The 27076-nt window shown below is 59.4% G+C and overlaps 2 protein-coding genes across 3 annotated transcripts in view; one reads left to right on the top strand and one right to left on the bottom strand.

Moving 5' to 3' along the window:
* Nucleotides 1-27076, top strand: part of CORO7 (coronin 7) — a 140194-nt gene that overhangs the window by 86854 nt on the left and 26264 nt on the right. The window lies entirely within an intron of this gene.
* Nucleotides 1932-26693, bottom strand: VASN (vasorin). Of its 2 annotated transcripts, none has more exons than XM_067551109.1 (2): nt 26532-26693; nt 1932-4602 (listed from the first exon to the last, which is right to left on the bottom strand). In XM_067551109.1, the coding sequence occupies exons 1-2, from the start codon at nt 26636-26638 to the stop codon at nt 2580-2582; spliced, it is 2130 nt and encodes a 709-aa protein (XP_067407210.1). In that variant the 5' UTR covers nt 26639-26693; the 3' UTR covers nt 1932-2579. The 2 variants fall into 2 exon arrangements, 1 of the variants encoding a protein (XP_067407210.1); XR_010920355.1 differs by lacking the exon at nt 1932-4602 and adding an exon at nt 5363-6070 and having other exon boundaries at nt 26532-26655.

Here is a 27076-nt window from a genome sequence, read left to right on the forward strand (position 1 = left end):
TGCCAGCGGGGACAGCTGGTCAGTCTCCAGCCGACGTGCTTATCCACTGCTCTGTACAAACCTCCATGTCCCGGCCTGCCAGCCATTTAAATGCACCCTCTTCCCCCAGATAAGCCTTTGACTAGGCAGAGCCGACCACAGCAGCAAGTGTATGCTCCATTGACTTGGAGAGTAGAGGGAAGTTGCAGAAACAGAGGTGAAATGACCATTAGTGCACCCAGCGGCAGAAAAGCCTTGGGCACCGTAGGGGCTGCCAGCCGGATTTCCTGCCGTTTCCATCCAGCTTGTCTAGCAGTGAAAATTGTTCCTGTTTAATAAGCTAATAAACACAGCTAATGATCTGTGTCTTTTGAATGTCAACTGGTGTTAAAAGAGGAGGGAGGAGCCAAAAGAAGAGCAAACAGCGATACAGAAATGCTGCTGATATTGGCTCAGAGCCTGGCGCGCGTGTGTTTGCATTGCACCAGGATTCTTTGCCTGACATTTCGGGCGCGAGGTTCATCCAGGGAAAGGAATCCACCTTATCAGTCCAGCCTGCGGAAACAGGCCTGCACAGCCATTGACAGCTCCTCTAATTAGCCCTTGCTCCCCACCCTCCCACAGAGGAGATTTAAACTGGGCTTTTGGTCTTTTTAACGCAATGAAATCTTGTTAGAGCATCGTCTGAGTCGCTTACTGGCCAGCACTGAGCTCCGTTCTCCATCCTGTCGGAGCAAGAACAAAGCACAGATAGTGTCTGTCTCCAGCTGTTCTCTCTTGTCTTGTCAGCTCTTTGAGGCAGGAACTTTGTGTTCAGTGTTTGTACAGCGCCTAGCACAACGATCTGTAACGAGGGTTCCTAGGCTCTTCTTCAATACAAATAATAAATAATTGCTCAGTGTGTAACACTCCCCTGCCATAGATTTCAAAGCATTTTACCAAATGGGTGAGCATCATCAAATGGGAAACTGGGGCAAAGCCACTTGCCCAAAGCTGCATAGCAGGTCGGTGGCAGAGTTGGGAAAAGAACCCAGGCATCCTGATTCTCCATTTGGTGCCCTGTCCTTTGGACTGTGCTCCCACCCTAGATGGTGCAAATCTGCCACCCGTTCTGCAGCTAAGGGAAATCGTGGTCTGGTTACAGATGCTCCGCAGAGGGCAGCCTGCCTTAGGGATTGTGAAAGGGCTAGAGAGCCACTAACTTGCCTGTCTGCATTCCCTCCAGGTCATTAGGGACCTAGAGCCCTTCCCAACCGCTGGCTGTGCAGCAAAGTTTGGTCATGACTCCGCCTCCCCGCAAACGAGTGTCCAAATCCGACAAGGTACCCACACAGCTGGCATGAACGTCGTCTCTTGGGGCAGCCTCAGACAAGCAGGGGCTGGCCCCAGAGACTGAGCACCCTGCTCAGCCAGAGAGGGGATTCCTCACGTCTGCAGAAGCTGCTGCAGCGGAAGTTCCTCTCCCCCTGGCCTGTAGACAGACAGAGGGTTCCTGTGGCCGGGGCATGCTGGCTGGCACTTTTTGCCAGCGTTAAATTGGTGAGCCAAATTTGAAAATTAATGGAAAGCTGCAGCGATCTGTTAAAATCAGGGTCCCTGGTGCTGCTGTGGGGATGGAGCTCACGGAATTAAAGAAAAGGAAAAAAAACCCTGACAGCTGGAGTTTTCCCTGGGCCTTATTTTGTCCTCCTAATCACACTGTGAGAACCAACTTTTTGTGCAACAGGGAAAACTCAATGCACATCCCACCCAGCCATCACCACTACTTTCCCCACGATAACTGGAGTCCTGCAAATTCATCTCCCACCAGATGATGGGAAACTGTACTTCCTCCCAAGGAGACTGGAGTTGTATCGCACAAGTGTTCCCAAGTCTCGCTGTTGTAGGGAGACGCTGATGCCTTAGCGTTCCCTCACAAGCCGGACACAGCTAACGCTGTACAAAAGGTTTTATTTTTGTACAAAATGCATTATCCATCATCTATTTTACAAAACAAAAGGACACAAATCTGTTAGAAAAGAGCTTTCCCAGAAGAAATGGGAAATAACCATGTATAAATATTCTCTAAAAGTTCTTAAAGCTTTAATTCCTGGGTGGTTTTGTTCCTTCAACACACTGGGAGATTAAGTCCAAGAGTCCCTGCACCTCAGTCTGTGTGTGGGTTTTTTTTTTTCCCCTTCCTTTATTGCTTTTCAGGTAGAACTACTGATGAGTCTGTTATCACGGACAGTGCTTAGCTAATGGATCTTTTGTTACTAGCACACTGATCCCTCTTCACTAAGTCACAGGTATCTTTCTCTTTAGCAGTAGTTTAAAAAAACCCTCTCTCTCTACACACATGCTAGGGAGAGCCAGGGAAAAGAAGGCACATAGTCATGTACTGAGCAGATAAATTACAGTGTCTACTTCCTAAGTGTATAAGCCTCTAGGAAAATTGCACATTACATGTTTTGAGTTTTTGTCTCAATTTAAGTTAACCCTTCGATGTCCCTTGTCCCATACGGGACGTACCCCAGGGGCTAACGACGGGGAGCACATGTCCCATCCGTCCAAGTACCGGCCCGTGTGAATGGTGACGCTCTCACCGTCTCTCTTTTGGTCTAGAAATAGGACGGCTTTAATGCCGTGCTGTTGTTGTTACTGGGGTAGCGAGGCTGCATCAGGGGGACCTCGCATTCTAAGCCGAGCGGCACTGCCGCGTTCTCTGGCAGCTTTTGACTGTGGTTCGCTAAGTCTCTGTTCTCCAGACAGGGTTTCACCCCTTCCAGCTCCAGAGGGCCGGCGTCCACCCCGGCCTCGGAATGCGTCTTAGCCCAGCGGTGCCGGAGATAGTACGTGACCACCGCCACGGCGACCACCAGCAGCAGCACGGCAGCCACGGCGGGAACAATCATGAGTGTCAGGTTGCTGTCTTTGGTCTGGGTGACGGGCAAGTGCTGCTGGTGCGTTACCTGCGTGGCCGTCTGGGCCTCTATGCAAAAGTCCCCTTCGGAGAGTTTCTCCCCCAGCGGCCCGGTGCAGATGTGGTAAGTGGAATTAGGTTTCAGCGCGCGCACGGTGTACTCGGAAAGCGACGTGGGCAGGCTGAGCGTGACCGGCCGTTTGTCCGACCCAGAGAGGTTCCGGTAGGTCAGGCGGATGCCCTTCAGCTGATCCTTTGACTCTTTGTAGTTCTTTAAGTCTACCGTCAGCGAGGTGCTGGTGACTGCCTTAATGCTGATCTGCTTGCTCTGAGTTGGCGCCTGCGTGACGGGCAGCAGGGTTGTTCTCTTGATCTCGGACTCGCAGTTCCAGCCCGCGAAGCCTTCGGGGCACAGGCACTGCAGGTGGTTGTGAGCATCTAGCTGGCAGGTGCCGCCGTTGAAACATGTCCAGGGAGAGCAGATCTGCGTCTCGGGGCTGGTCAGGCCCTGCCGTGCTGTGAGCGGGCTGGAAGTCGAGCTGTCCCGCCGGGGCGCCGACGCAGGTGTGGGAGCGGCTGAGCTGGGCTCCGGCGCAGAGTGCTTGCTGCTGGTGAGACGCACGGCGGGCCTCAGGGTGGTGGTCCTCAGCGTGGGGGTGGTAGTGATAGGACACCCGAAGTCAGTGTATTCCAGGTGCTGGAGGAGCTTGGCCGCGTTCTTGGGGGGGAAGTGGCACCGTGTTTCCTCTGACCTCCTAAGCATGACTTTGCTGCTGTGCACCCAGTGCACGAACCAGCTCAGCTGGCAAATGCAATTAAAGGGATTCTCGGCTGCCGTGACGGCCCGGAGCCTGGGGAAGAAGCTGAAGAAGTCCCTGGGGATGGTGTTGAGGTTGAGGTTGCTGATGTCCAGTTCTTGGAGGTTGTGCAGCTCCCTGAAATCCTCTGCCTGCAGCTGCGAGATTTGGGCGTTCCCAGCCAGGCTGAGCTTGGTGAGACCCCGCAGCCCCTGGAGAACCTGCGGGACTCTGTCCAGCGAGTTGTCCGAGACATCCAGCTCGTGGAGGTTGCTCAAGGTCTGAAAAAGCTCCTCGTCCAGGCTGCTCAGCCCGAGCCCCGCTATCTTCAGCGACTCTATGTTAACGGCATGAAAGGCGTCGGCTTCGATGGCGGCAATGCTGTTCCAGCTCACATCCAGCAGCAGGAGCTTAGGAAGGTTCAGGGGAGGCACCGAATGCAGCTGGTTGTTCTGTAGCTTCAGCTCCAGCAGGTTCTCCAGCGTGTCAAAGGCAGCGGGATGGATGTGCTGGATTCGGTTCCGGTCCAGGTAGAGGCGCTCCAGCAGGCGCAGCCCGTGGAAGGTTTCGTTGGTGATCTCGCACAGCTGATTGGACGACAGGTCCAGGTTGATGAGGTTGGCGAGGGGCTGGAAGACGTTCCTCTGGAGGCTGGAGATCTTGTTCTGAGAGAGGTCCAGCTGCTGGAGCGCCGGGAGGCCCCAGAAGCTGTCGTCGTGGAGCGAGGTGATGCCGTTCTCGAAGGCGTACAGGTAGGCCGTGTCCTGCGGCAGGTTGCTCGGGACGGCCTGGCTCCTCCGGCCTGCGCAGAACACAACCTGCGGCTGGTTGCACTGGCAGCCCGAAGGGCAGCCCTGTGCCAGGGCTGCAAGGGGCAGAAGAAGCAGTACCCACAGGGCGATCAGGTGGTCCATGCTGGACTCTCTGTGGAAGGAAAAACCAGAGTAATGTTACCTGCCAGATCACAGAATCATAGAGTTGGAAGGGACCTCAGGAGGTATCTAGTCCAACCCCCTGCTCAAAGCAGGACCAACCTCAGCTAAATCATCCCAACGAGGGTTTTGTCAAGATGGAGATTCCACCACCTCCCTAGGTAACCCATTCTAGTGCTTCACCACCCTCCTAGTGAAAAACTTTTTCCTAGTGTCCAACCTAGACCTGCCCCACTGCAACTTGAGACCATTGCTCCTTGTTCTGTCACCTGCCACCACTGAGAACAGCCTAGCTCCATCCTCCCTGAAACCCCCTTTCAGGTAGTTAAAAGCTGCTATCAAATCTCCCCACATTCTTCTCTTCTGCAGACTAAACAAGCCTAGTTCCCTCAGCCTCTCCTCAAAGTCTTGTGCTCCAGCCCCCTAATCATTTTTGTTGCCCTCTGTTGGACTCTCCCCAGCTTGTGCACATCCTTTTTGTAGTGGGGGGCCCAAAACTGGACACAATACTCCAAATGCGGCCTCACCAATGCCGAATAGAGGGGAATAATCACTTCCCGCGATTTGCTAGCAATGCTCCTACTAATGCAGCCCAATATGCTATTAGCCTTCTTGGCAACCAGGGCACACTGCTGACTCATATCCAGCTTCTTATGCACTGTAACCCCCAGGTCCTTTTCTGCAAAACTGCTGCCTAGCTCATCAGTCCCCAGTCTGTAGCTGTGCATGGGATTCAGATGACTAGACAGGGAATCAAGCGTCTGACCCGATAGCAGTTCCTATGACATGTTCATAAGGTTACAACCAATCTCTGTACCCCAGGGGTTTATAGTGGGCGAGGTGGGGCAGAGCTGCTCATGGGATCACGCATGCAGCCAGAGGTGATTGGTGTGCCAGGAAATACTCAGCAAATGATAATGCAAACCCCTGAGGTATCTTTTGCGGGGGGCATATCGCTGGGCTGGGGAAGGCAATGGGTTTAGAGAGCTTGGATCCAGATTTCAAACCCCTGATGCCAAATTCCTGGATCCAAACACCCTCAAACATTGGGGTGGCCGGTGCCTTATTTCAGCCCTGCTGGGGTAGTGGGTTCTGCTGGGGCGACCAGCCCGCAGAAGGAAACGCGCCTGCAGAAACCTCTCCCGCTGCAGCAGGGTGTGACTTCACGCCTGGTGATGCTGGATTTCCACCCTGCAGCTCAAAGCCAGCGCCAGTCAGTTACTGCAACAGGCTCATGTGGAAAACACTGGGCTGGTTTTCTCCCTGTTGCTAATAAGCGATCTGTCTCGGATTGATGCTGGTGAAGCCAGGCTGTGGCCGTGCAGTGAGCTGGGCACGCTCCGAGGCTGTTGGCTGTGCCGTGTCAAGGGGGGCAGTGCTGGTCTCCTCTTCTTCCCTGCACCCGCTTTCCTTTATCTCAGCAGGGATGGTTATGCTGAAGCCCGACTAGCAGGACAGGGCTGGTGGGTGCAGAGGGCATACAGGTGTGAGGAAGAGGGGCAACTCTAGAGAGTCGTTCTCTACAGGGACCCAGCCTCTCTTCTTACAGCAACGTGCTCGGATTGCCAGGACCCGAGCTGTTGCGTTTACGAGGCAGGATTCCTGGGATTCCATCTGCTTTACCATTTCCTCACCTCTGTGCTTTCTGGCCAGAAGGAGCCAGGCTGCTGTCAGCACTGCGGCAGCCACATCTAGATTAGACACTTGCTACTATCCTGACTTCTGCCAGACAGAGGGTGCCAAGGCTCTTAGATCATCTCCCTCTTTTCTCTGCCTGGCTCGATGGCCCATGGCCACGAAGCCGCCCTGCCGGGGCCTCTTGGGACGAGCCCAACGCAGGTTACACATCGCTCTGCCTGGCAGGATCAAAGGGTCCCAACGGCGCTCAGGTCTCGGAAGAGCTGGGAACGTGGGAGCCGCTGAGTCCCATCTGTAGCGCCCGGCTGAGCAGTGGCTTTGCGTGTCTGACCACAGCCCCCCACACCTGGCCCCTGCCGACTGCATTGCTTTTCACGAACTATTGCTGATCCCTGCCTGGTCCCTGGATTCCCTTCGCGACCTCCCCCTGTGGGCTATCCTCACATGCTTGCTCCGACCCCCAGCACGTGCCGTCTAGCCTCCCTTCCCTCCCCGGCTCCGACTCGCACGCAGGAATCTAGCATCGGTCTCTCAAGACCAGGCCAGGGGTGACATGTTTCCAGCGTGCAGTGTCTGAACCCAGCCGCTTGGCACAGGGCTGGCTGACTGGGGACAGGCCCTTGCTCTGCCCCGCAGGCTGTGCTCGGCTCCCTTGGAGACTGTGGTAGGATGAGGCAGCTCCTCTGGCGGCCTGCAGTGCAAAGCTGCGGAGGGTCTGGCCGGCCGGTGCTCCCATGTGCCAGCTCCCGTGGCCAGTCCCCCCAGGGACTGTGCACAGCTGAGAGGCGCCCGCCCGTCAGCTGTGCTTTGCTCTCGGTGGCAGAGGGGAACATCCAGTGTGTGGACAGGGCCCCCGTCCGTCCTCCCGCCCAGCTGCCCTCCCTCACCAGCCCCCTGACGTGCACACACCCGTGATTTCTGGGCACTGCGCTGGGGGAAGTGGAGGGGGGTGTTAAGCAGCATCCTTAGCCAGCTGCATGACCCGGTTCATAGAAGGAGGGTGGCGCAATGGGAGCTGGGTCGCTAGTACCGCAGGTCACTACGTTGCTGTATCCTGCCTGCTCCTACGGGCTGTCCATATAGGGGTCTGGGGGGTTGGTTTGCAAAGCGCCAGTGAAGACCAGGCAGGACATTCTCTCCCCCACGTGCATGTCAGCTCAGCACCCCTCTGTGCCCACCCCCAAGATCAACTTGGGAGATCCACATGCGCACTGTACTGTTCTCCTTGCCCTTTGCCGGCAGGCAGCATGAGCCTCATGCATGGCGCGGACACCTGGCACCTGCAGCCTGACCCACAGGCTGCCGTAGGGTCCCTGCCTGAAACAGCCCTAGGGAAACTGCTGCATCTCAGCCACCGGCTGCTGGGCGGCACCGGAGATCTTCCCTGGCTCCCTTCTGCCCATAATCAAGGCACAATTCGCTCTGCCCTCTCCCCAGGCACCGTCTCCCTGCCCTGTCTGAAGCTCCAGCGCACCGCTGGCACACTTGGGCGGCCTCCTGATTGCAAGACCCTGTCGTTGCTTGAGCCCAGATTCTCAAAGGGGTTTAGGTGCCTAACTCCCATTGACACCCATGGGAATCGGGGGCCCAAACACCTTTGAGAATCTGGGTCTTGGTGCCCAGTAAAGCCTCTGAAGCAGGGAGCTGTGTAGGATCTTCTCCCCAGGGCTAGCACCTGGTTGCTCCCGTGGTGCCAGCGGATCCATGGTGCCAGCGGATGGTCAGCGCTACAGTGCGGTGACGTCGTTATAGGCCGATGGGAGTACCACTCCTCATCCTCTTCCTCCCGGTGCCCCCTGTGCCCCTGTCCCGGGAATGCTGTCACAGCCACTGTTTGGGCTTTCCCTTAGGGGATAGCGAAAGGCTTTCCCCCTTGCCCTGCTCCCTTCCAGCCCCTGGCCCATCCTCTGCGCTCCCCTGTGAGATGTGTGTGCTAAAGGCACACGCCCCTGGTTTTGGCAGCTTTCTAGCATCATCATTCTCCCGTGGCTGGGACAAGGCCTGGCTGCTGGGGGTACTTGGCTGCTCCGTCTTTGTGTTAGTCAAAGCCGGGCTCCCTCACAAGACGGCTGGGGGAGAGGGAACATTTCGTCCCAGTGACTCACATCCTTCAGCACTCTCTGCCCTGGCTGCCCAGGGCTCGGCTCACTAGCCGGGCACCGAGGACCAGTGTGCAGGCCCTGCAATGGTGTGCGGAACGACCGGCGCGCTGGGCTTTACCTCAGAGCCTGGCACGTGTTAAATTCTCCCCCCGGGCAATGCCCACAAGTGCCAGCTGTCACTGGCCCCTGGCGCACCAACTCCGGTCGTGGCTGGAACGTGCCAGTGGAGAAGCTCCAAAGCGCCCACCCCCGGCTTCCTGCTTTTCCCTTAGCAACCTCCGTCTGCACCATCACCTCAGGGTCTGGGCACAGCTGAGTGGCCAGGGCTGGCCGGCACAGCCCGGCGTTAGCATGACCCAGCACTGCATGGGCCAAGGGCCACCCGTGGCCAGGATCCCTCCGAAGCTGTCTGAAATCCACATGCCATCTTGACGCTCACAGATACACCCAGCCCAGTGGGAGGGGAACGCCCCCAAGCTCCCCGCCTGCATGGAGGCAGGATTAGTTTATCCCTTTGCATATCAGCAAGAGTCACCACAGACCATCTAGTCAACCAGGGCCTCTGAGATGGGGCTGGGATGCCAGGAGCCGCCTTTTTGTCTCTTCCCTTCTGGCTGCTGGAGGGCGAGTCGCCCCCAAAGAGCGGCTGTTGGTGCCAATGGGCAGTGCCCTTCCAGCTGTGGCCAACAGACCACCTCAGAGGCAAGCAGGCCCTGAACCCTACCGCTGGGCGTGGCAGCCGCCTCCCGTGAGCAGGGCATGGTCTGTGCACAGGAAGGGAGCTGTGTTTCTCCTGCCTCATTGCTTTTGAAAGCTCCTTAAATCACCTGCTTTCTGTCCCTGGGAGGCCCCGGCGGCTGCTTTCTGAACGCTCGTCTTTTCTTCCCTCCCTTTCAGACAAGAGCCCCTTGTGTGAACCGCACAGGAGCTGAGCTGTTCACAGGTCTCTGGGAAAGAGAGCGGAGCCCGCACAAGAGAGCCCCTTAACAGCCAGCCAGGCAAGTGCTCTGGGACAGCCTGGAGAGCTTAGCTGACCCATTTCACCCCTCTTCCTAGCCCAGGGGAATCCAGCGCCCGCTGATCTGCCCCGAACTGGAGAAAGCTGCTAGCAGCTGCCAGCCCTGCAGAGCAGAGACGGGGGGAGTGCCGAATACGCAGGCCTTGACGGAGCCCAAGTGATCATGCTGAGCCTTTTGTAGGGACTGGGCTGGCTGCCACAGGGACAGGGTGCGCTGCTCAGCATGTATCGGCGATGGAGGGATGTTATGGTGGAAGCGGTGGCTGTGGGATGTCTCCCACCCTCACCCTCTGCGGGATCACGCTCAACTTACTGGGGCATTCCTGGGAGGTTTGCTTACTCTTTCAAAAATTGCCCATGTTTAGCTGCAGGGGGGCCAGGCGTTCCTTACGCTCTGTGCCAGTGCCTGCGACCGTGGCCGTCTCCAGCCAGAGCTCTGCACTGCAGCCTGGAGGACGCTCGCCGCAGTACCCGTGCCTTGCCCACTCTCAGACTCGTGCCTGCGTGTCCCCTAGGCCAATGTATTGTTTCTAAAGTGACTGCTCCGGCTGAGGCCAGGCACTGTAGTGCCTCACGTGACTCCCCCAGCCCCTCGTGCAATCCCGCTGTCACCAGAGCTGCGTGCCAGAGGCAGCCTGGGCTCCTTTGGGTGTTGTTACAGGGAGGGAACACAGCCAGGATTGGCACCCCCCACTCTGCTGAGAGATCAAGGGAGCTTGGCTGATCACACCCTGTTCATTCCCCCATTTCCCCTGCCTCCCTCCAGACAAATCCGGACTGCTGGGGCACAGAATAGCTTTCAAAAGCCTCCTGTGCGTTGCCCAGAGCGCCCTCCCAACAGCAGCATGGCTGTCCTGCAGCCAGCACCCCACAGCTCACTCTCACTCTGTGCTCCTGCCTCTCGTCCATCTGAGGGACAGCACACGGGGCAGGGGCCAGCAAGACCTCGTGACTTGACCTCACCACACGCCCCCCTAGCCCCTTGGAGGCATCTTCAGCCCTGCGCTCGGACTGACTGCTGGGTGAGCCACTCACAACTGGATTCCTTCCACCCAGAGTCCTGGCGAGTGGCTCTGAAATCCAGGCACGCCTTAGTTACTGGTCTGGGTGGGAGCTTCCAGAGGCCGCGGGGATGCAGGGAATGAATGTCCCTGGGGCTTCTTTAACATGGAGAACAGAGACTCCATTGGATTTAACCGTGTGAGTCCTGGAAATGGGATGGGGCTCTCACCCCCCGGAGAACGGGACAGTGGCAGAGCTGGGTCCTTCCCTTTACACCGGGGCCAGCTCTGTAAGGAGCTGAGGTTAAAGTAGCGAAGCTGTGCTGCTCCACCACTACCACGTGGCAGCGTCTCGGCTCTCAGTCACCTCCCTACCCCCACCCTGGCTTCCTCAGCCACTGCGGGCCAGAGGGGCGCTAAGTGGGCAGTCAAATCCCAGGTGTCTTCTGCCACTCACCCACTCTCTTTGTTGTAACAGCAGAAGGTTGCGGAGCCGGAGGAGGGAAATGCAGCTCAGCAGCACGTCTCTTGTGTTCAGCTAGTGGGTGGCGTTAGACTGAGGAGCAAGGAGCGCTGCGGCGACGGGGCGAACTAACTGCTAGCTAGATAAGAGCTCTGTGTGTCTGTACATTGACGCTCGCTTGAGAGTATTTTGAGGGGCTGATTGCTCTGCCTCCATGGCTCAGACCGCGGCTAGGATCTGTGCTGTTACCTGCTGTGTATATTCCAGTAGCACCACACTATGCAAGGCTCCAGTGGCCCCCCCAAGTTCCTCTCTGTTCCTCTTGGCCCCGTCAGCTGGGGGTTGGGACCCAGGGCCTGTGGCTCCTAGCTGAGTGCAGGAGGGAGGCTGGAGGCATTCGCCAAGCTGTCAGCGCTCGCTTATTATTGCAATTAGATTTATTTGAAATAACACAACCTGCCTTGCGCCTGTCTCCAAGGGAGCTGCACTTCCAGCCCCTCTGGGGACCCTTCCCAGCCAGCCTGTGAATTTGCATTCTTCTCGCGGGCGGGCAGCGGGATCAGTCTTTGTAAGGAGATGCTGCGATTGGTCTCTCCGGTTCCCACCCTTGGTGAGGGCATGCAGCAGAGCACACGATGCTGCTCCCCACGCCATCCCATGGGCACAGCCGCCCGTTCCCCACCCCTTGCTCAGCAGGCAGATGTTCCCTTCTGCCTACGGCCCCGGCTGCTCCGGTGCAGGGAGGAAATGGAGGCTGGCTGGAGGAATCCAGGCTCCAAGTATGTGGCGGGGCTTCGCACAGGACAGCGCCCAGAGCAATGTGAGCCCACAACACAGCCGGCACTCCGGGAAGTCTTCCCAATCTGCCCCCTCACCGTATCGCGCCCAACGCCAGTCCCTGCCCCACAGCCATTCCTGTGGGGCATCCATGCAGGGGGAGGAATGCCCAGATGCCCCCCGTTTAGCCATCCTCGCCCAGGGCACAGCACGCGGGGAGCCAGCGGCCTGGAGGAAGGGTACGGGCGCCGGGAGCCAGCGTGCAGCAAAACACAAAGGGCCACCGGGATCATAGAGGCAGCTTTTTTCTCAGCCTGTCCATCAGTCCTTTTAATAAGAGGCGTAATTACCAATCACAAGGGGGGGCTGCTGTGGGGGAGCTTTGGAAATATCAGCAGAGCTGGCATGGGCCAGACAGGCTCCAGCCAGGTAATAAATTGTGGAATGTGCAGCTGGGCTGGGGGAGGGGAAGGGGCAGTGGTTTGCAGCCAGAACAGAGCAAGGAGCCTAGGAGCCGGGGCTAGCAGAGGGTGGGTTGCAGGGCACCGGGAGGGGCTAGCGGAGGGCTGCAAGGCACCTGGGCTGAGGCCACAGCTGCCGATGGGCAGAATAGAAAATGGAAAGGATGGCAGCTGACCCCTGCCTGGATCGTGCTTACCCAACCCGCCCTTGCTGCCTTCCCCGGCTCTGTGCTGCCCAGGCCATGGGGCGCTGGGATCCCGGAGGTCTGGGAGCTAGGATGGAAAGGGGCTGCTCAGACCAGACCCGGCTGGCTGGTGACCGCTGCTGCCTCGTTCCCCCCCACCAACCCCAAATCATAGGGCTGGAAGGGACCTGGAGAGGTCATCTAGTCCAGTCCCCTGCACTCATGGCAGGACTAAGTAATAGCTAGACCATCCCTGACAGGTGTTTGTCTGACCTGCTCTTAAAAATCTCCAATGATGGAGATTCCACAACCTCCTCAGGCAATTTATTCCAGTGCTTAACCACCCTGACAGTTAGGAAGATTTTCCTCACGTCCAACCTAAACCTCCCTAGCTGCAGTTTAAGCCCATTGCTTCTTATCCTGTCCTCAGCGGTTAAGGGGAACAATTTTTCTCCCTCCTCCTTGTAACAACCTTTTATGTACTTGAAAGCTGTTATCACGTCCCCTCAGTTGTCTCTTCTCCAGGCTAAACAAACCCAGTTCTGTTAGTCTTGCCTCACAGGTCATGTTTTCTAGGCCTTTAATCATTTCTGTTACTCTTCTCTGGACTTTCTCCACTTTGTCTTTCCTGAAACGTGGCGCCCAGACCTGGACATAATGCATCAGTTGAGGGCTAGTCAGTTCGGAGTCGAGCGGAAGAATTACTGCTCGTGTCTTGCTTACAACACTCCTGCTGATACATCCCAGAATCATGTTCACTTTTTTTGCAGCAGCATTACACTGTTGACTCATATTTAGCTTGTGATCCACCATGACCCCCCAGATCCCTTTCTGCAGCACTCCTTCCTCGGCCGTCATTTCCCATTTTGTACATGTGCAACTGATTGTTCCTTCCCAAGTGGAGCACTTTGCATTCGTCCCTTATTGAATTTCATCCTATTTACCTCCGACCAATTCTCCAGTTTGCCCAGATTGTTCTGAATTATAATCCTATCCCCCAAAGCACTTGCAACCCCTCCCGGCTTGGTGTCGTCAGCAAACCTAATAAATTACTCTGTGCCATTATCTAAACGACTGATGAAAATACTGAACACAACTGCTCCACGCGGGCCCCCACTCGTTATGCCCTTCCATGGGATAGATGAGGAAGGGAGATGGCTAGCAGGAAAAGCTCCAGGCAGGCTAGGTGGCCAGGCCCGGTTGGACAGCAGCAGGTGCTCCCCAGCCTGTCTCTGCCCTCCCACTGCCCCTGCGATCTTTATCTGTCGGGCAAGGGGCGTTCATAGGCCTCTTGTGCCCTGGTGATGGATGGCCTGGATGGCTGTGGCCAAAGGAGGCTCTAACAGGCTGGGATAGAAGTGGAGGCTCCTGTTGCACGGCAGTGGCCAGGGAAAGGAGTGGACCAGCCTTGGTGTCTCCTCCTTCCTGGGGATCGGGTCAGCACTCCATTTTCCCCCCCTCCTGTTACAGAGCAGTGGGGAGAAGAAGCCAAGCTTCTCAGCCTGCCCAATGTCTAGTCTGAACTCTGCCTCCCCCAAGAGAGACCGGCCCTGCTTGCCCCAGCCGTGCTCCCCTGCTCCCAGCTAGCCAAAGTCAGGGTTACTCCAAGCGGCAGCTGTGAGCACAGCCCTCCTTATTCCAGGCCCGACCCGGCAGCACACAAGCGGCCACTGCCGGCTCCGGCAGAGCACATCCCGTTTATGCCACCTCATGTGTCATCACCAGGGTCACCAGCCGCGCTCCGGGCCGACTCTGCCGGCCGGGCTCGCAGACCCTGGGGGAGCCTGACAAACCGTTAGAGCCCGAGCAGCACTGATCTGACCTGAGATCACAGAGATGAGAAAGACACTCGCCCCGGCTCATTCGAACAGCCACCTTTCTGACAGTACAGCATGAGGCTTTGCTGTGTTTGGGGCTCAGGGCGGGAGACCAGCTATGCTGTTAGACCAACATTACATACAAAACAGCCCCATTAGAAGAACACGGAGGTGGCAAAGTCAAGCCCTTAGGAGTCTGGAAATGCCAGAAATAAGGTTAACGGCATAACTGTAATTCACCCCCCTTGGGCAGCTGGGTTAGGAGTCTGGCTAGTGACAGGATCACACACGCTTTCTCCTCCAGGACCCTGCCTCATTCTGTGCTCAGAGCGGCCCTGCTCCAGCTGTTGTCTGTAGGACCCCTGCCTCATTTGCCATGCGCCATTATACCCAGTCTTCCAACAGCTGGCCTTCCCCCGCCTGTTTCTCTCTGACGGCTGGCGCTGGCACTGCCTGCTACTCTAGCTTGAGGGTCTGTTGGATTAATCATTGACCCAAACCATCCTGGTGACTTTGGCTGGGGCACAGGGGCCTCTTCTCCCAGGGCAGGGCCTCCCCCCCCTCCTTTGTGCCCCTTCCCCGGCCCAATGGAATGACAGGAGGGGAGATGATTAGGGTGGCTCTCTGCGCTTACCAGGGCACTTTAAATGGAGGAGAACCGAGCATCGGGACTGCCGCCCAGGCAGGCCTGCTCTGGGTCCCGTCCCCCGTCACCCACCCAAGGGCAGCGGGTCACAGCCTGCACAACGCCAGGCAGCTGGAGGCTGGCTGCAGGTCACAAGTAATTGGCAAGGGGCCATCAGGTCCCCTCGGCTCCCACAGCAGCTCCGTAGCCAGGCGGGCTGACAGCAAAGGCTGGGGGGCGGGGTGAGGGGAAACCACACACCGCACAGGGGCTAATGGCTAATGAACGCCAGGCGGGGCTGGGGAAGGCAGTGCCTTCCTGTCATGGAGGGAGGGGGCTCTGGGCTGCACAGAGCAATAGCTCCAGCTGATTGACAAAAGTGGGCAGGGGCCCGGCAGCATGACCTTCACTCACAGGTCTCTGCAAGGAGAACCAGTCTGCTCCCAGCCCCCCAACAGCCCCATACAGCAAGCACCCACCCCTCCTGTGTGGGGTGGTCAGGGAGCTGGGGATCTCCTCCCAGAGCAGGTGCATGCCCTGCAGGAGGTGGAGGGGAGCTGTGGCCCTGGCATGGTCTGTGCTGCACCCCCACAGGGCTGGGGTCGGGCCCTGGTGCCCTCCCTCAGCTCCTAGGGTCCCTGCCCCACTAGGGGTAGAGAGGCACTGAACACTGCCCTGAACTGAGCCAGAGAGCAGGGCTGGGGGGTGGCTTTCAGCTGGCTGAGAGCTTCTCCCCCTCCCCCCGGCCGAAGAGTGGCTCCGAGCTGAGAGCAGCTTTAGACAAATCCACCCATGCCCATCCCTCTCTCTGCGCTGGCACTCAGAGCCCAGCCCTCGTGACCATCGCCACAGAATAATCCTATTGCTGCCAGCAAGGGCTGCCAGCCTCTGGGGCAGGGTAGCTGTGGGGCAACCCTGGGGGCATGGCCGGCACAGGCCAGGGTGATGATGGCAGCAGCCTGGGATGATGGGGGTTAGCCAGCACTCCTGGGGGGGGCTGAGCATGTCTTTCTGCTGGGGCATCATGCCTAGGCCGGCAGAGGTGGGAGCACATTGTGTCGCTGCTCTAAGGGGCACGGGGCCTAGCTGCTGGTCCTGAAGTGGCACCGGGGAGCTTCCCGTAAGTCTGGCACTGCATCTGTGGCAGCAGCCGCTCACTGCCCTGAGCCCACAGCCCTGCCTCCTACCAGAGGTAACGTGGCACCCCAACAACATTTCCCACTCCCCGCACAAAGCAGCCGCTTGGCCTGCTGGGGCGAGCACTGCCTCCTGCCCCCAGAAACAGCTTCCCTGCCCAGGGTGGGTCACGGCTGCCAAGGGTTTCATCGCCTCCATTCGCAGCCCGCTGCCTGCTCTCCTCCCTCCTCTGCCTGTGCAGCGAGGTGGGGCAGGCCTCAGGCTCTCCACAGCCCCCTCAGGGCCACCGTGGACCTGCTCAGGGGGCATTGCCCTTGGCCCCTCAGCACCTGACACGAGCAGGTCCCCACAACTGCAGGGGAGGATTAAAGTAAACTCGCTGCCCTGCTCCCCTGCCTGCATCCCCCTCATCACTCAGCTGGTACCATGACAGGACAGGCATCGCCATCCCCTCAGCTGATACGCAACGTGAGCATTGCCCTCCCTTTGGACCCATGGCCACCCCCTTTCCCTTCTCCCAACCCCTGCTCAGCTATGGCCCTGGGCTGCAGTTCAATCACGTGTTAGATCTGGGTATGGAAACCCCTGTGCCACGCACTGCCAGCTGGTTGCTTTACACTCCTGTGTGTGGCCCCCTCTGTTCTGAGACGGCCCTTTGTGCCCATGGGTGGGGAGGAGGGCAGGATCGCAGCACAGGGCAGAACTGCAGTGGGGAAAGGCAGGACGGAAAGCTAGGGCCCTCGGCTGGGAGGAGGAGGTGCTCTGGAGTGGCCGTGCAGAGAGGAAGGGAAAGGACACGCAGCTTGGTGGTAAGGAGGGGAGGGCCTGTCTGAGCTGACCCCAAATCTCTGCGGTCTGCTCCCACCATCTGTGCTCCCCACAGGGGCAGGGACAGGCAGCTGCCAGCAGGCGGGGCTCTCTCGTCCTGGGGCGCCAGCCAAGGGCCATGTGGCCAATGGCACGGCCGTGAGCAGCCCCATTCACAACTGCAAGCTTTGGGCCCCAGGCAGGCAAACTGCTCCGCAGGGCAAAGGCTCCCTCCCGCTCGCTCGCTGCTTGCCTGGCGCCGGCTGGAATTTTCAAGTGCTCTGTAGTAGTCGCGGGTGGCATCTGTTCCCAAGATGTGGGGACTTGAGGCAGGGCGGATTCCAGCACCAGGGCGGAGCGCTGAAGCCCAGGGCCTGGGACCCCCTCACAGGCAGGGAGCACCCCCAAACCATTCCTCATTTCAAGGGAAATGTCATCCCCCTCCGTGCCCAGGGCAGGGAAGCAAGGGCCATGGCTGGAGGGACAGGAACATCCTGCTTGGTGGCCGGCTGCCGCTTGCTCACACAGCACAGCTGTGCCCAGGGTTGCATCGGGGGCAGGGGGGTGTGATCTCACACTGAAAGGCCAGGCCTGGCTGTAGGGCTGCCTGGCCAGGGAGTGCCACACTCAGAGGGTGGCGCTGACCCCCTCCCCCCCTCAGCTGAGCTGACCAGGAGGTCAGTGTTTAACACAGGGCAAAGCCCTCTGTGTCGCGCACAGCGCAACCCGCAGCTTCGAGCTGCCAGCAGAGCAGTGACACAGCGGCGCCGTGGGGCTCACGTGGGAGGGCTGGGCCTGTGAGTGGGAATCTGGAGCCCTGGTGGCTCCTGCGCCCTCTCTGGGCCTCCATTCCCCCTCTGTAAAAAGGGATGGGCCTAGCGCGGTAATGCTTCGAGGCTGAGCACGGTGAGCTGGGGGGGCCAGCGGACACACGACAACGCCAGGCACAAGCACCAGGGTGGACAAGGCCTAGGGACTTCCCTTCCTAACGGCTGCGGGCGCTAGTCCGGGCCAAGGAGCACTTGGAACTCAGCAAGGCCCCTTTCCACAGCCAGGGTCTCGGGGGCCTCTCCCTCTGGGCTCTCCCCAGTGCGTGCCCCCTGCTCCTGCTGCCAGGAGAGGGGGCTGCTCAGGGTGGCGCTGGCTTTCTCCATCAGGAAACTGCGCTGTGCCCAGCCCTGGGGGGGGGGGCGGGGGGGGGGAGCATGGCAGAGGGCAGCCCTGGCTGGGCCCGCTGGGCTCACCGCACTGCTCTCTCCTGACCAGCAAGGGCTGCGGGCAGGCAGAGTCAAGTGCTCTCAGGAAGCATGCAGGGGCCTGGCAGGGCACCAGAGTGGGCGCGCCGCCAGCGCTGGGCTGGGCATCAGGTTTCGCTGACGTGTCTGGCACTGCAGACGACCTGCTGACTAAAGCCTGCTGTCCCTTTAATTGTGCTGGCATTTCCTCCCCGTGCTGCCAGTGTCCCACTGTGGCTAGAGCAGGCACCACCCCAGCCTAATTGTGGACTGACGCTCCCTGCCCTGCCACGAGCCCGCCTGCCCGCCCCGGAGGCCAGGCAGGGATTGCAGTGCCACCCTACTCATTAGGCCGGGGCGCTTCCTAATTGCACTTCTGCGGGATGAGGCCCTGCCTCACGCTGCCCTTTGAATGCAGCCTGGCACAGGCTGAGCCAGCGACTGGCACCAAGGGCTCCTGCCTGAGGGTGGCTCTGGGATCCTTCCGCATCCCCCTCTGGAGCAGCTTCCTCTAGTGCCCTCTCCACTCTGGGGTCTGTGGCAGCTCCAGCTAATGGCATGGAGAGTTTGGGCACCGAGGGGTTAACCCCACGCCCCGTAAAGCTTGCCGGCTTAGCACTGCTCAGACAGGCTTACACCTCATAAACGGGGCGGCAGGAAAAGGGGGGTGAGGCGGGGCGAGCTGGGGCCCAGATAGGAGTCGAAGGGGACGGAGACAAAGCCCTGCTTCTCCGGGAGGCGCTAAGCTGTTCACGCTCGCCGCACGCTCGCTTGGCCAAGGGCCCCAGAGAATGCAGCCGAGGAGGGCACGCCAAATCCAGCCCTGCCTCCGCTCCCCTGGCCTTGCTTCCAGCCAGGGGCCCCGCAGCACAGAGGCTTGCTGGATTATTCATATTTTCCAGCTGCGTGCGGAGCTGGGCCCAGCCACCCGGTTCCCTGCCAGCCTGCCTGGGCGGGGGTTGTTTACTTGGTAACAGGACTGACCAGAAGGGCTGAACTGAATTCACTTGCCGTAAAGGCAGAGACAAGCCCAGCCACCCCCTCACAGGAGTTTCCTGCCTCCAACCCTGCCAGGTGTGTGGTGACAACACTGTCCCTACCTCTGCCCAAACACAGCCCGGAGAGCTAAGGGGGTCAGGCTGTCCTACAGATCCCCTCCCTGCAGCTCTGGCTTGCCCTAGGGATGCTAGAGAGAAGCCCTACCCCCAGCCCAGGACCGAGGCGGTCCTGGCTGACATTAAAAGGCAGAACACCTATGCACGTGGATTTTTATGGAAGGACTGAAGAGTGAACCTGGGGAACTCCCTGCTGCAGGCCATTATTTGTGGAAATGTATGCAAGTGGGATAAACAGTGATGCCAGCTAAGATAAACCCCCAGGACTCCCCCTACTCATGCTTCAGGCTATAAATTGACTGCTGTCAGGGTCAGGAAGGAATTGCTGGGCTTAGAGACTGGTGTAATGCAGAGCTGCATTTGGCCCTAAGGTTGATGTCTCCAGCCATTCCTATCGCCCAGCCCCCTGCCACCATGCCCATGCGTGTATAACTCAGAACCCTGGCCCGGCCTGCTCCATCTCTTCCCTCCTCATCTGCTCCTGTGGGGCCTGCCCCCCTGTTGCAAGGGCAGAGGGCTTCAAGCAATGGGAACAGCCTCCTAAAGCGTGTGCCCTCCCCACCCACCAGCTAAACTCCTCCAGCCCCCAGCATCCAGCCCCCAGAGCTCCAGCATGACATGGGGGGGGGGGGGGGAGAGGGGCCTGCCTCTGAGCAGCCCCAGCTGCCCCACCAGCATGCTGGAAGCCATTGCCCCGGGACAGCAATGGGACGAGTCTCCCCCCACCTCCACGTCCAGCAGCGTCTGCAGGGCTTGTTCAGTGGCACCAAGGGCTTGCTGCCCTGCTGAACATGGAGTCTGATGGAGAAAAACCCCTCTGAGACACCACCCCCCAGCCAAAGTCTCTCCCACCCCACGCTTGGCCCAGAAAGGCAGCAGCTGGCTCAAGCGTGCCAGGCCAGATCTGCAGTGCCTACACATCAAAGCACAGACGGGCCCAGTTCCAACCGCCTCCGGGACACAGGCGGTCAGATGCCACATGCGACCCTTGATCCCAGCCCTGCGCACAGCCCCTTGGCCACAGCAGCCCTGCAGGCAGGCTGTAATTAGCGCACAGATGCAACCCCTAACTGGGAATGGCCATTAGTGGGCAGCCGGCCTTCCTGCAGCCAGACAGGGAGGGAAGCTCATGGCCGCTTGCTGCCCCAGCTGGGCCTCGGAGAGCCACGTCCGCCAGGGGAGTCGGACAGACTCCATCCTCTCTAGATCAACCTTTTTCAGGTGTGAAAACTGTTACCAGGTGCCCCCTCCGCCTTCTCCTCTCACTCCTAGGCAGGCCCAGTTCTCTCAGCCTTTCCTCCTGGTTCAGTTTCCAAACCTCTAATCAGGAGTTGCTTCCCTCTGGACAGACTTTAAAGGCCAGAAGGGGCCATCACGATCCCCTTCTAATCTGCCCTCCTGCACATTGCCGGCCACAGAGCCTCACCCGCCCACTCCTGCAATAGGCCCCTAACCTCTGGCTGACGTCCTCAACACTGGACGTTACAGAGAATCCACCATTAACTCTAGTTCAAACCAGTCAGTGACTCGTGCCCCATGCTTCAGAGGAAGGCGAAAATCCCCCACCCCCCATGTCTCTGCCAATCTGACCTAGGAGAAAATTCCTTCCTGATCCCAAATATGGCGATCAGTTAGACCCTGAGCATGTGGGCAAGACTCACCAGCCAGAAACTCGGGAAAGAATTCTCTGTAGGAACGCAGAGCCCTCCCCAAGTAGTGTCCCGTCTGCGGCCACTGGAGATATTTGCTAGTAGCTGTCACAGCTGGGCCATATGCCATTGTAGACAACCTCATCAGACCATCCCCTCCATACATTTATCCCCTCCATAAATTTATCAAGCTCAGTCTTGAAACAAGTTAGGTTTTCTGTCCCCACTGCTTCCCTTGGAAGGCTGTTCCAGAACTTCATTCCTCTGATGGCTAAGCTTGGTCTAATTTCAAGCCTAAACTTGATGGCCAGTTTATATCCATTTGTTCTTGTGCCAGCACTGTTTCAACTTAAATAACTCCGCTCCCTCCCTGGTATTTAACCCTCTGGTATGATTGCTCTCTATAAATACATCTCCCCTCAGCCTTCAGTTGGTTAGGCTAAACAAGCCACGCTCTCTTCTCACAAGGCAGGTTTTTCCATTCCTCTGCTCATCCTAGTAGCCCTTCTCTGCCCTGTTCCAGTTTGAATTCATCTTTCTTAAACATGGAGACCAGAACTACACACAGTATTTCAGACAAGGTCTCAACAGTGTCTTGTATAATGGTACTAACACCTCCCTGTCTCTACTGGAAATACATCACCTGATGCACTCTAGGATAGCAATAGCCGTAGTCATGGCCACATCACACTGGCGGCTTACAATCATCCTGTGATCAACCAGTACACCCAGGTCCCTCACCTCCTCTCTCAATTCTGATACATCCCCAGCTTATAACAAAAGTTTTTGCAGTTAGCCCCTAAGTACATGACCTTGCACTTCACACAATAAAGTTTCATCCCATTTTTATTACTCCAGTTTTCAAGGTTATCCAAATCTTATGGGATATTCTGGTCCTCCTCTATTTCCTTTGTCTAGAAAACCATCTTCTCAAAGAAAGATCAGATTGGTCTGGCATGATCCACTTTTGTGACACTATGTTATATTCTATCCCAATTAGTTAATTACTCTCTTTCAAAATATGTTCCAAGACCAGGTCAAACTAACACGCCCAGAGTTTCCCAGTTCACTTCTTTTCTTCAGTGTAGGTGCTCTATTTGCAATTCTCCAGTCTTCGGGTACGACCCCCACGTTTACAGATTCATTAAAAATCCTTGCAATGGGGCTTGCACTTCCCTGTCCTAGTTCCAGACTCGCTTCAGTTTGTTCTCTTCTCCGAAGAGGAGAGAGGTTGTTGTAATGAGGCCAGTGATCAATGGTTCTCCACGCCCACCAGGGCAGGATGCAGAGACCTGGGCAGTGCTCGGATTGAGAGCATAGACACTTGAGAGAGGGAGGGTAGCAGGGAGCTTCTCAAGAGGGACCAAATCCAAGGTCGGCCCCTCCCCCCCATCCTCCCTGGGACACCCTGCTCCTGGGTTAGACGCCTAGTGAAAGCTGCTGCCTGTCTCAGCTAGAACCCCCCCGTGCTTAGCCAGCAGTCTTCCAGCCATACTGTGCCTCTCACCCTGGTATCTGGGCACCACGGCATCCAAGCAGAACCTTGTTTCAGAAGCCAGGTGCTGTTGCTGCGGGATGGGGAGCTGAGGGTGGCTTGGCTGGGAGGGGAGCGTCCCGGCTGCTCGCTGCCAACTCGCTGGCAGCTCAGGGGCCCCTGCAGAGTAAGCATGCCGTGTATGCGCCCGCCCCGCGGGCAGGATCTCCGCCGTACAGCCCTTTAACCTGACGGGACCAGACTACACGCGTCAGGTTGGGCTGGAAAACAACCTGACTGACTTCTTGGGTTTGGGTCTGGTTGGGCTTAAAAATGAGGCCTAAGCAGCCTTCTACTCTGTAGTGAGGCCAGGGCCACCTTCCCGCCGGAGGAGGGGGCTGAGGGCAGGGGTGGGCTGGGTTGTGGCTGAACAGGGTTTTCTTCCCTGGTCTCCACAGCCCCATTTGGGGCGACCGCAGCAACCACACTTTGCGGCACGCGGCAGACCTGAGCCGGCCCTGCACCTCAGCTGTTTGCAAACGCCAGGCTGGGAGCTTGCCCCCTCTCTCCTGGTAGGCAACGGGTGCCAGGTGCGGATCTGCCGGCTGCTTATTGCTGTGTTCAGTAGCCCCCCTCGGGCTCCACAACCCCCAGCCACACAGCCCAGGTGCACAACGCTCTCCAAGCAGGCCCCGGCCCAGGCTGGCCGTGTCAGGTTGCAGGCACTGCTCCGCAGCAATTCCTCCTGACAGGCCCACTTCAGTGCGTGCTCTGGGAGCAGGCAGGGAGTCAGGCTTAGCCACTTAATCCCCCTCCCCTTCATCCCAGCCTCCTCCTCCTCCTCCTCCTCCTCCACTCCCCCCCTTCCCCTTTAATTAAATCTCTGAGGCAGCCCCAAAGGAATGCGCAGGCTGCGTATTGCATTCCCCTCAGCCAGCAGCAGCAGCACGCTGGGGGGCCTGTGCTGCAGGTCTGAGTGGACCCTTCCCCGCCCGCCTGCTTGTTCAGCAGAGAAGGGCAGTTTTCCATGGGTCTCAGCAGCGCGCTCCCTGTCTGTTCACTAGTCCCTCACCGCGCTCTGAACCCATCCCGCCCTCCGTGTCAGGCGCACAGGCACGTTCCCCCTCCAGGTGCCGGGAGTGACAGAAACCAGCCGGGCTGCTTTCTTGAAAGGCACGCCAACCCACGAATGCAAGCGATGTCTGAGCCTGGCTCTGACACCCAAACCCACCCACGCCCTCAGCTCCGTCCGACACACGCGCACCCGGCCAGAGAGCTCCGAGCCGAGGCGCCAGAAAGGAGAATTCCGATCCCATGACTCCAGCTGCTTGGCTCGGCCAGGCCTGAGCCCGGGAGGTTTGCTCCCGGTTGCGCTAGGTGGGGCTGGGCTGCAGGATGGGTGCTCAGCAGGTGAACCAGACGGAAGAAACCCCAGCCCAGCTGGGAGTTATGTCAGGCCATGGGGTGACACAACAGGGCGATGGAGGGTTACGCAGAGTATAAAAATAGTAATTAACCAGTTGTCATCCTCGGCACAGGAACCGCCCTGCCTCGGCCTGGGGCAGTGCCTGGCCCCCTGGGCCAAGAGGCCAGCTGAGCCATGGAGACCCACATGGGGTCCCTCCAGGTCAAGGCTTAGGCCCACAGGCCAGGAAAGGGAGGAGCACCTGCTGTGGGTGTCTGTGCTATCCCAGCTGCGGGCAGGGGCCACCGAGAGTTAGCTGAGAGCCAGGATCCCTCTGCGCTTGCCAGCCTCGCAGGGTGGCACAGCCCTGCTCCATGCAGGAGTGTGGCTGGGGCCTGTAGCACTGGGGAACTGCTCTCACCCTTACCCCAATGGGGGAGGCGAGCTAGCACTTCCCTCTTGCTCCCATGCAGACCCCTCTCCAGATCAGCCTGCCCACAAGCGGCCCCTGGAATGCCAGCTGACCCAGGCGTCTCCCCATGGGAATGTTAGCCAGCCCCCGCATATGTCCCAGTGCCACCCAGACCAAATGCCCACCCATAGCTATGTGACGTTTAGCCCAGCTGTCAAGTGACGATGCCTCTTCCCCGCTGGGCACATCCCTCACACTAGAAGCATGCATTTAACTAAGCACCTGGGATTTTACTGGCCCTCAGACAAGGGGCCAGGGCTGAAATGCTGGCTGGCACCAGCCCTCAACCCTGGGCTCAGGTGAGATGCTCTGGGAGCCAGCTGGTGGCCCTTCCCAGAGGAGGTTAATGCTACTCCCAAGCTCAGGGCTTGGGGGGAGGGGTTGTCGTTTCGGGTGATGCTGTACCAGTGGTTGTGCCCCGCAATGGGATAAGACAGGACCTGTTTGCAGTCAGCCCCTCCCCCCAACATGTCCCAGAGGACAGGCCTGCCCGTGCCGCACATCTCTGCTGCCAGCAGTGGGGTCCCATGGCTAGGGCAGTGGAAAGCAGGGCCCATGGCATGGTGCTGCGGGCAGGACAGGCCTGCTTGCCGGGACCGCTTGCTGGGCAATCCGTCCTCTGGCGCAGAACCAGGTGGCGTGGTCTGAGCTTTGGCTTCTTTTCAGATGTGTCTAGCCTTTATACTCAAGAGCACGGCCTTTCCCCTGCACCCTGCATGGGCCCAGCCCAGTGCCACCTGCCTCAGGCTGCAGGCAAGGGCCCTTTGAGGCTGATGTCCTGCTGCGGCGTCACACACAGCATTGCAGCGTCATACACGATCCTGATGCTAAGCCTGCGAGAACACTGGCTCCCGCGAGCTCCCCTTCCTCCAGCTGTGCCCCGTACAGCTCCTCCATTCACAGCAGAGCCCTGGACCCCCCTCACGGGCATGTGTTCCTGACCCTGCCCTCTGCCTCCACGCTCCCCAGTGCCAGCTCTGTGCCCCCTGCCACCTCTGGCACAGGCGAGGGGTCTTGCTGAGCAGCAGCTCCCAGTGAGATGTAGTCCTGCCTCCCTGCTCTTCCCCCCGTGCCGGGCTCTGCAGGGCTGGAGAGATTCCAGCCAGGCTGCTTATTAACAGAACCCCCTTCCTGTGTCTGACACTCTATTTACAGAGCCGCCCGTATCCCACTAACAAGAAAGAGAGGAAAATAAACACAGCCCGGCAATGAGGGCTGTCCTGTCCCACAGCACCCTGCACTGCAGGCGGGCAGCGCCGCGCCGATCGCTGCTACAAACTGTTTTGGAAACACCCCCATGCAGTCGCCTCCATCCTCTGGCTCAGAGGTTACAGGCCCAGCTGGCTTTTCTTTCGTACTGAGACACTGTGCAGCGCGTGACCTGTGCTTCCTAGCCACTGGCACAACAGCATCGCTGCCCACCTCCCCTTCACTCGGGCTCAAAGCCACTCTGGATCGGGGCCTGCTCCGGGCTGCATCCCACAGGCTATTGTGCCAGCACGCTATTGGGAGGGAGACGCCGGCTGGGGCTGCACGGGGCTTGGCCTGGCTGAGATTGGGAACCATTGCGCTTAAGGCTGTTCTGTTCCTCATCCCAACAAGCCGCCAGCCGTAGCATGGAGGAGTCCAGCTGCCCCAAGGGCTTTGGTCCCAAAAGTCTTGGGGAATCCACATGCCCCTAGAGCAGAGCCCTGCAAGCCGACCTACTGAGTCTTTATCCTAGCATCACCTCCCACTGCTCCTCCTCCCCAGGGAGATCTAGACAGGTCTCCCCAAAGCCACCCTGCCGGCTGCCAAGCACCCGAGCTGCGCTAGCCCCTGCTGAGGGACAGAGCAGATTGCAGGGCTGGCTCACCATTCCTAGTCTGGCTGGACGGGGCAGCCAAGGCACTGCAGGGGAGCCCCCAGATCAAGGCCACGGGTCTCAGGGCCTGTCTGACCCACAGCCAAGGGGCAGCTCGCCGCAGGGGGTCGGCCGGAGCACTTTCACCGCGGGGGCTGGCTGACTCCCCGCTTCTTAATTGCGTCTAGCCAATAACTGGGCTGGCCGCGGCCACCCCGCACTGGGCCCGCGGCGGCAGATCTTAGCAGGGGGTCGCAGTACATGCCGCTCTCCAAGTCCCTCGGAATCCCACCGGGAGAGGCGGTCGCTGCGGGGAGGGGCTGGCCCGGATCCCCACGGCTTGGCTCCGGGTGGGGAGCGCAGGAGGAGCTGGCCCGGCCCGTGGGGCTGTTCCCCTGGGTCTGGCAATGGCCGTTCGCCCCCTGGGTCCTCCTACTCCGCGGGTCCCAGCTGCCCCCCGACCCCAGAGCAGTAGGGCTGGCCGGAGGGTGTCGCGGCAAGGGACGGCAAGGACCCGCCTCCGCCCTCGGGACAGGCTGGCGGCAGCACCGGGGGGGGGGGGGCAGCAGGGCCAGCCCCACAGAGCTCCCAGCAGCTAGCCGGGGCCGGCCGTGCCCTGCATCCCCAGCCGGCCCACAGCGCACGGCCCCGTGTCCCGGCCCCGGCCACCCCAGAGACAAAAGCAGGCTGGACTCACCGGGCGCGGGGCGGCGGGCGGGACCCGAGCCGCCGCGGCAGGGGGCGAGCGCTGGGCCTCCGGCCCTGGGCTGTGGGGGACGCAGCTTCCAGGCTGGGCGGCCGCATACAGCGAGCGGGCGGGCCCGGGCCAGGGCTGCGGGCACCGGCTACAGCGCCCCGGCCTCCGCGCCGCGGCTCTGTCCCTCCGAGCTGCACCGGCCCACGGCCGCCGCGCGCCCGGTCCCGAGCCTATAGGGGCGAGTGGGAGGGGCCGGGCGGGGGCGGGGCCGGGAGCCACCGGGTAGCGCCCCTGGATTGGCTGCTGCGGTCGGTGGAGGCCGGGGGGCGGGGCGGGGCAGCGGGCTAGTTCCCCCGGACCCGACCCCGGCTGGCTCCCCAGTGCGCGCCGCTGGCTTGGGTGCCAGCTCCGGTACCAACCCTCTCAGCCCCGGGTGCCGGCCCGATTCCACCCCCCCAGCCCCGGGTGCCAGTTCCGGTCTCACCCCCTAGCTCCGAGTGCCGGCCCCGATCTCCCCTCCAGCCCCTGGTGTGGGTCCATGGGGT

The sequence above is a fragment of the Emydura macquarii genome, unplaced genomic scaffold (assembly GCF_026122565.2).
Source record: "Emydura macquarii macquarii isolate MOO-44397 ecotype Brisbane River unplaced genomic scaffold, CSIRO-AGI_Emac_v2 contig_1348, whole genome shotgun sequence".
Lineage (NCBI taxonomy): Eukaryota > Metazoa > Chordata > Testudines > Chelidae > Emydura > Emydura macquarii.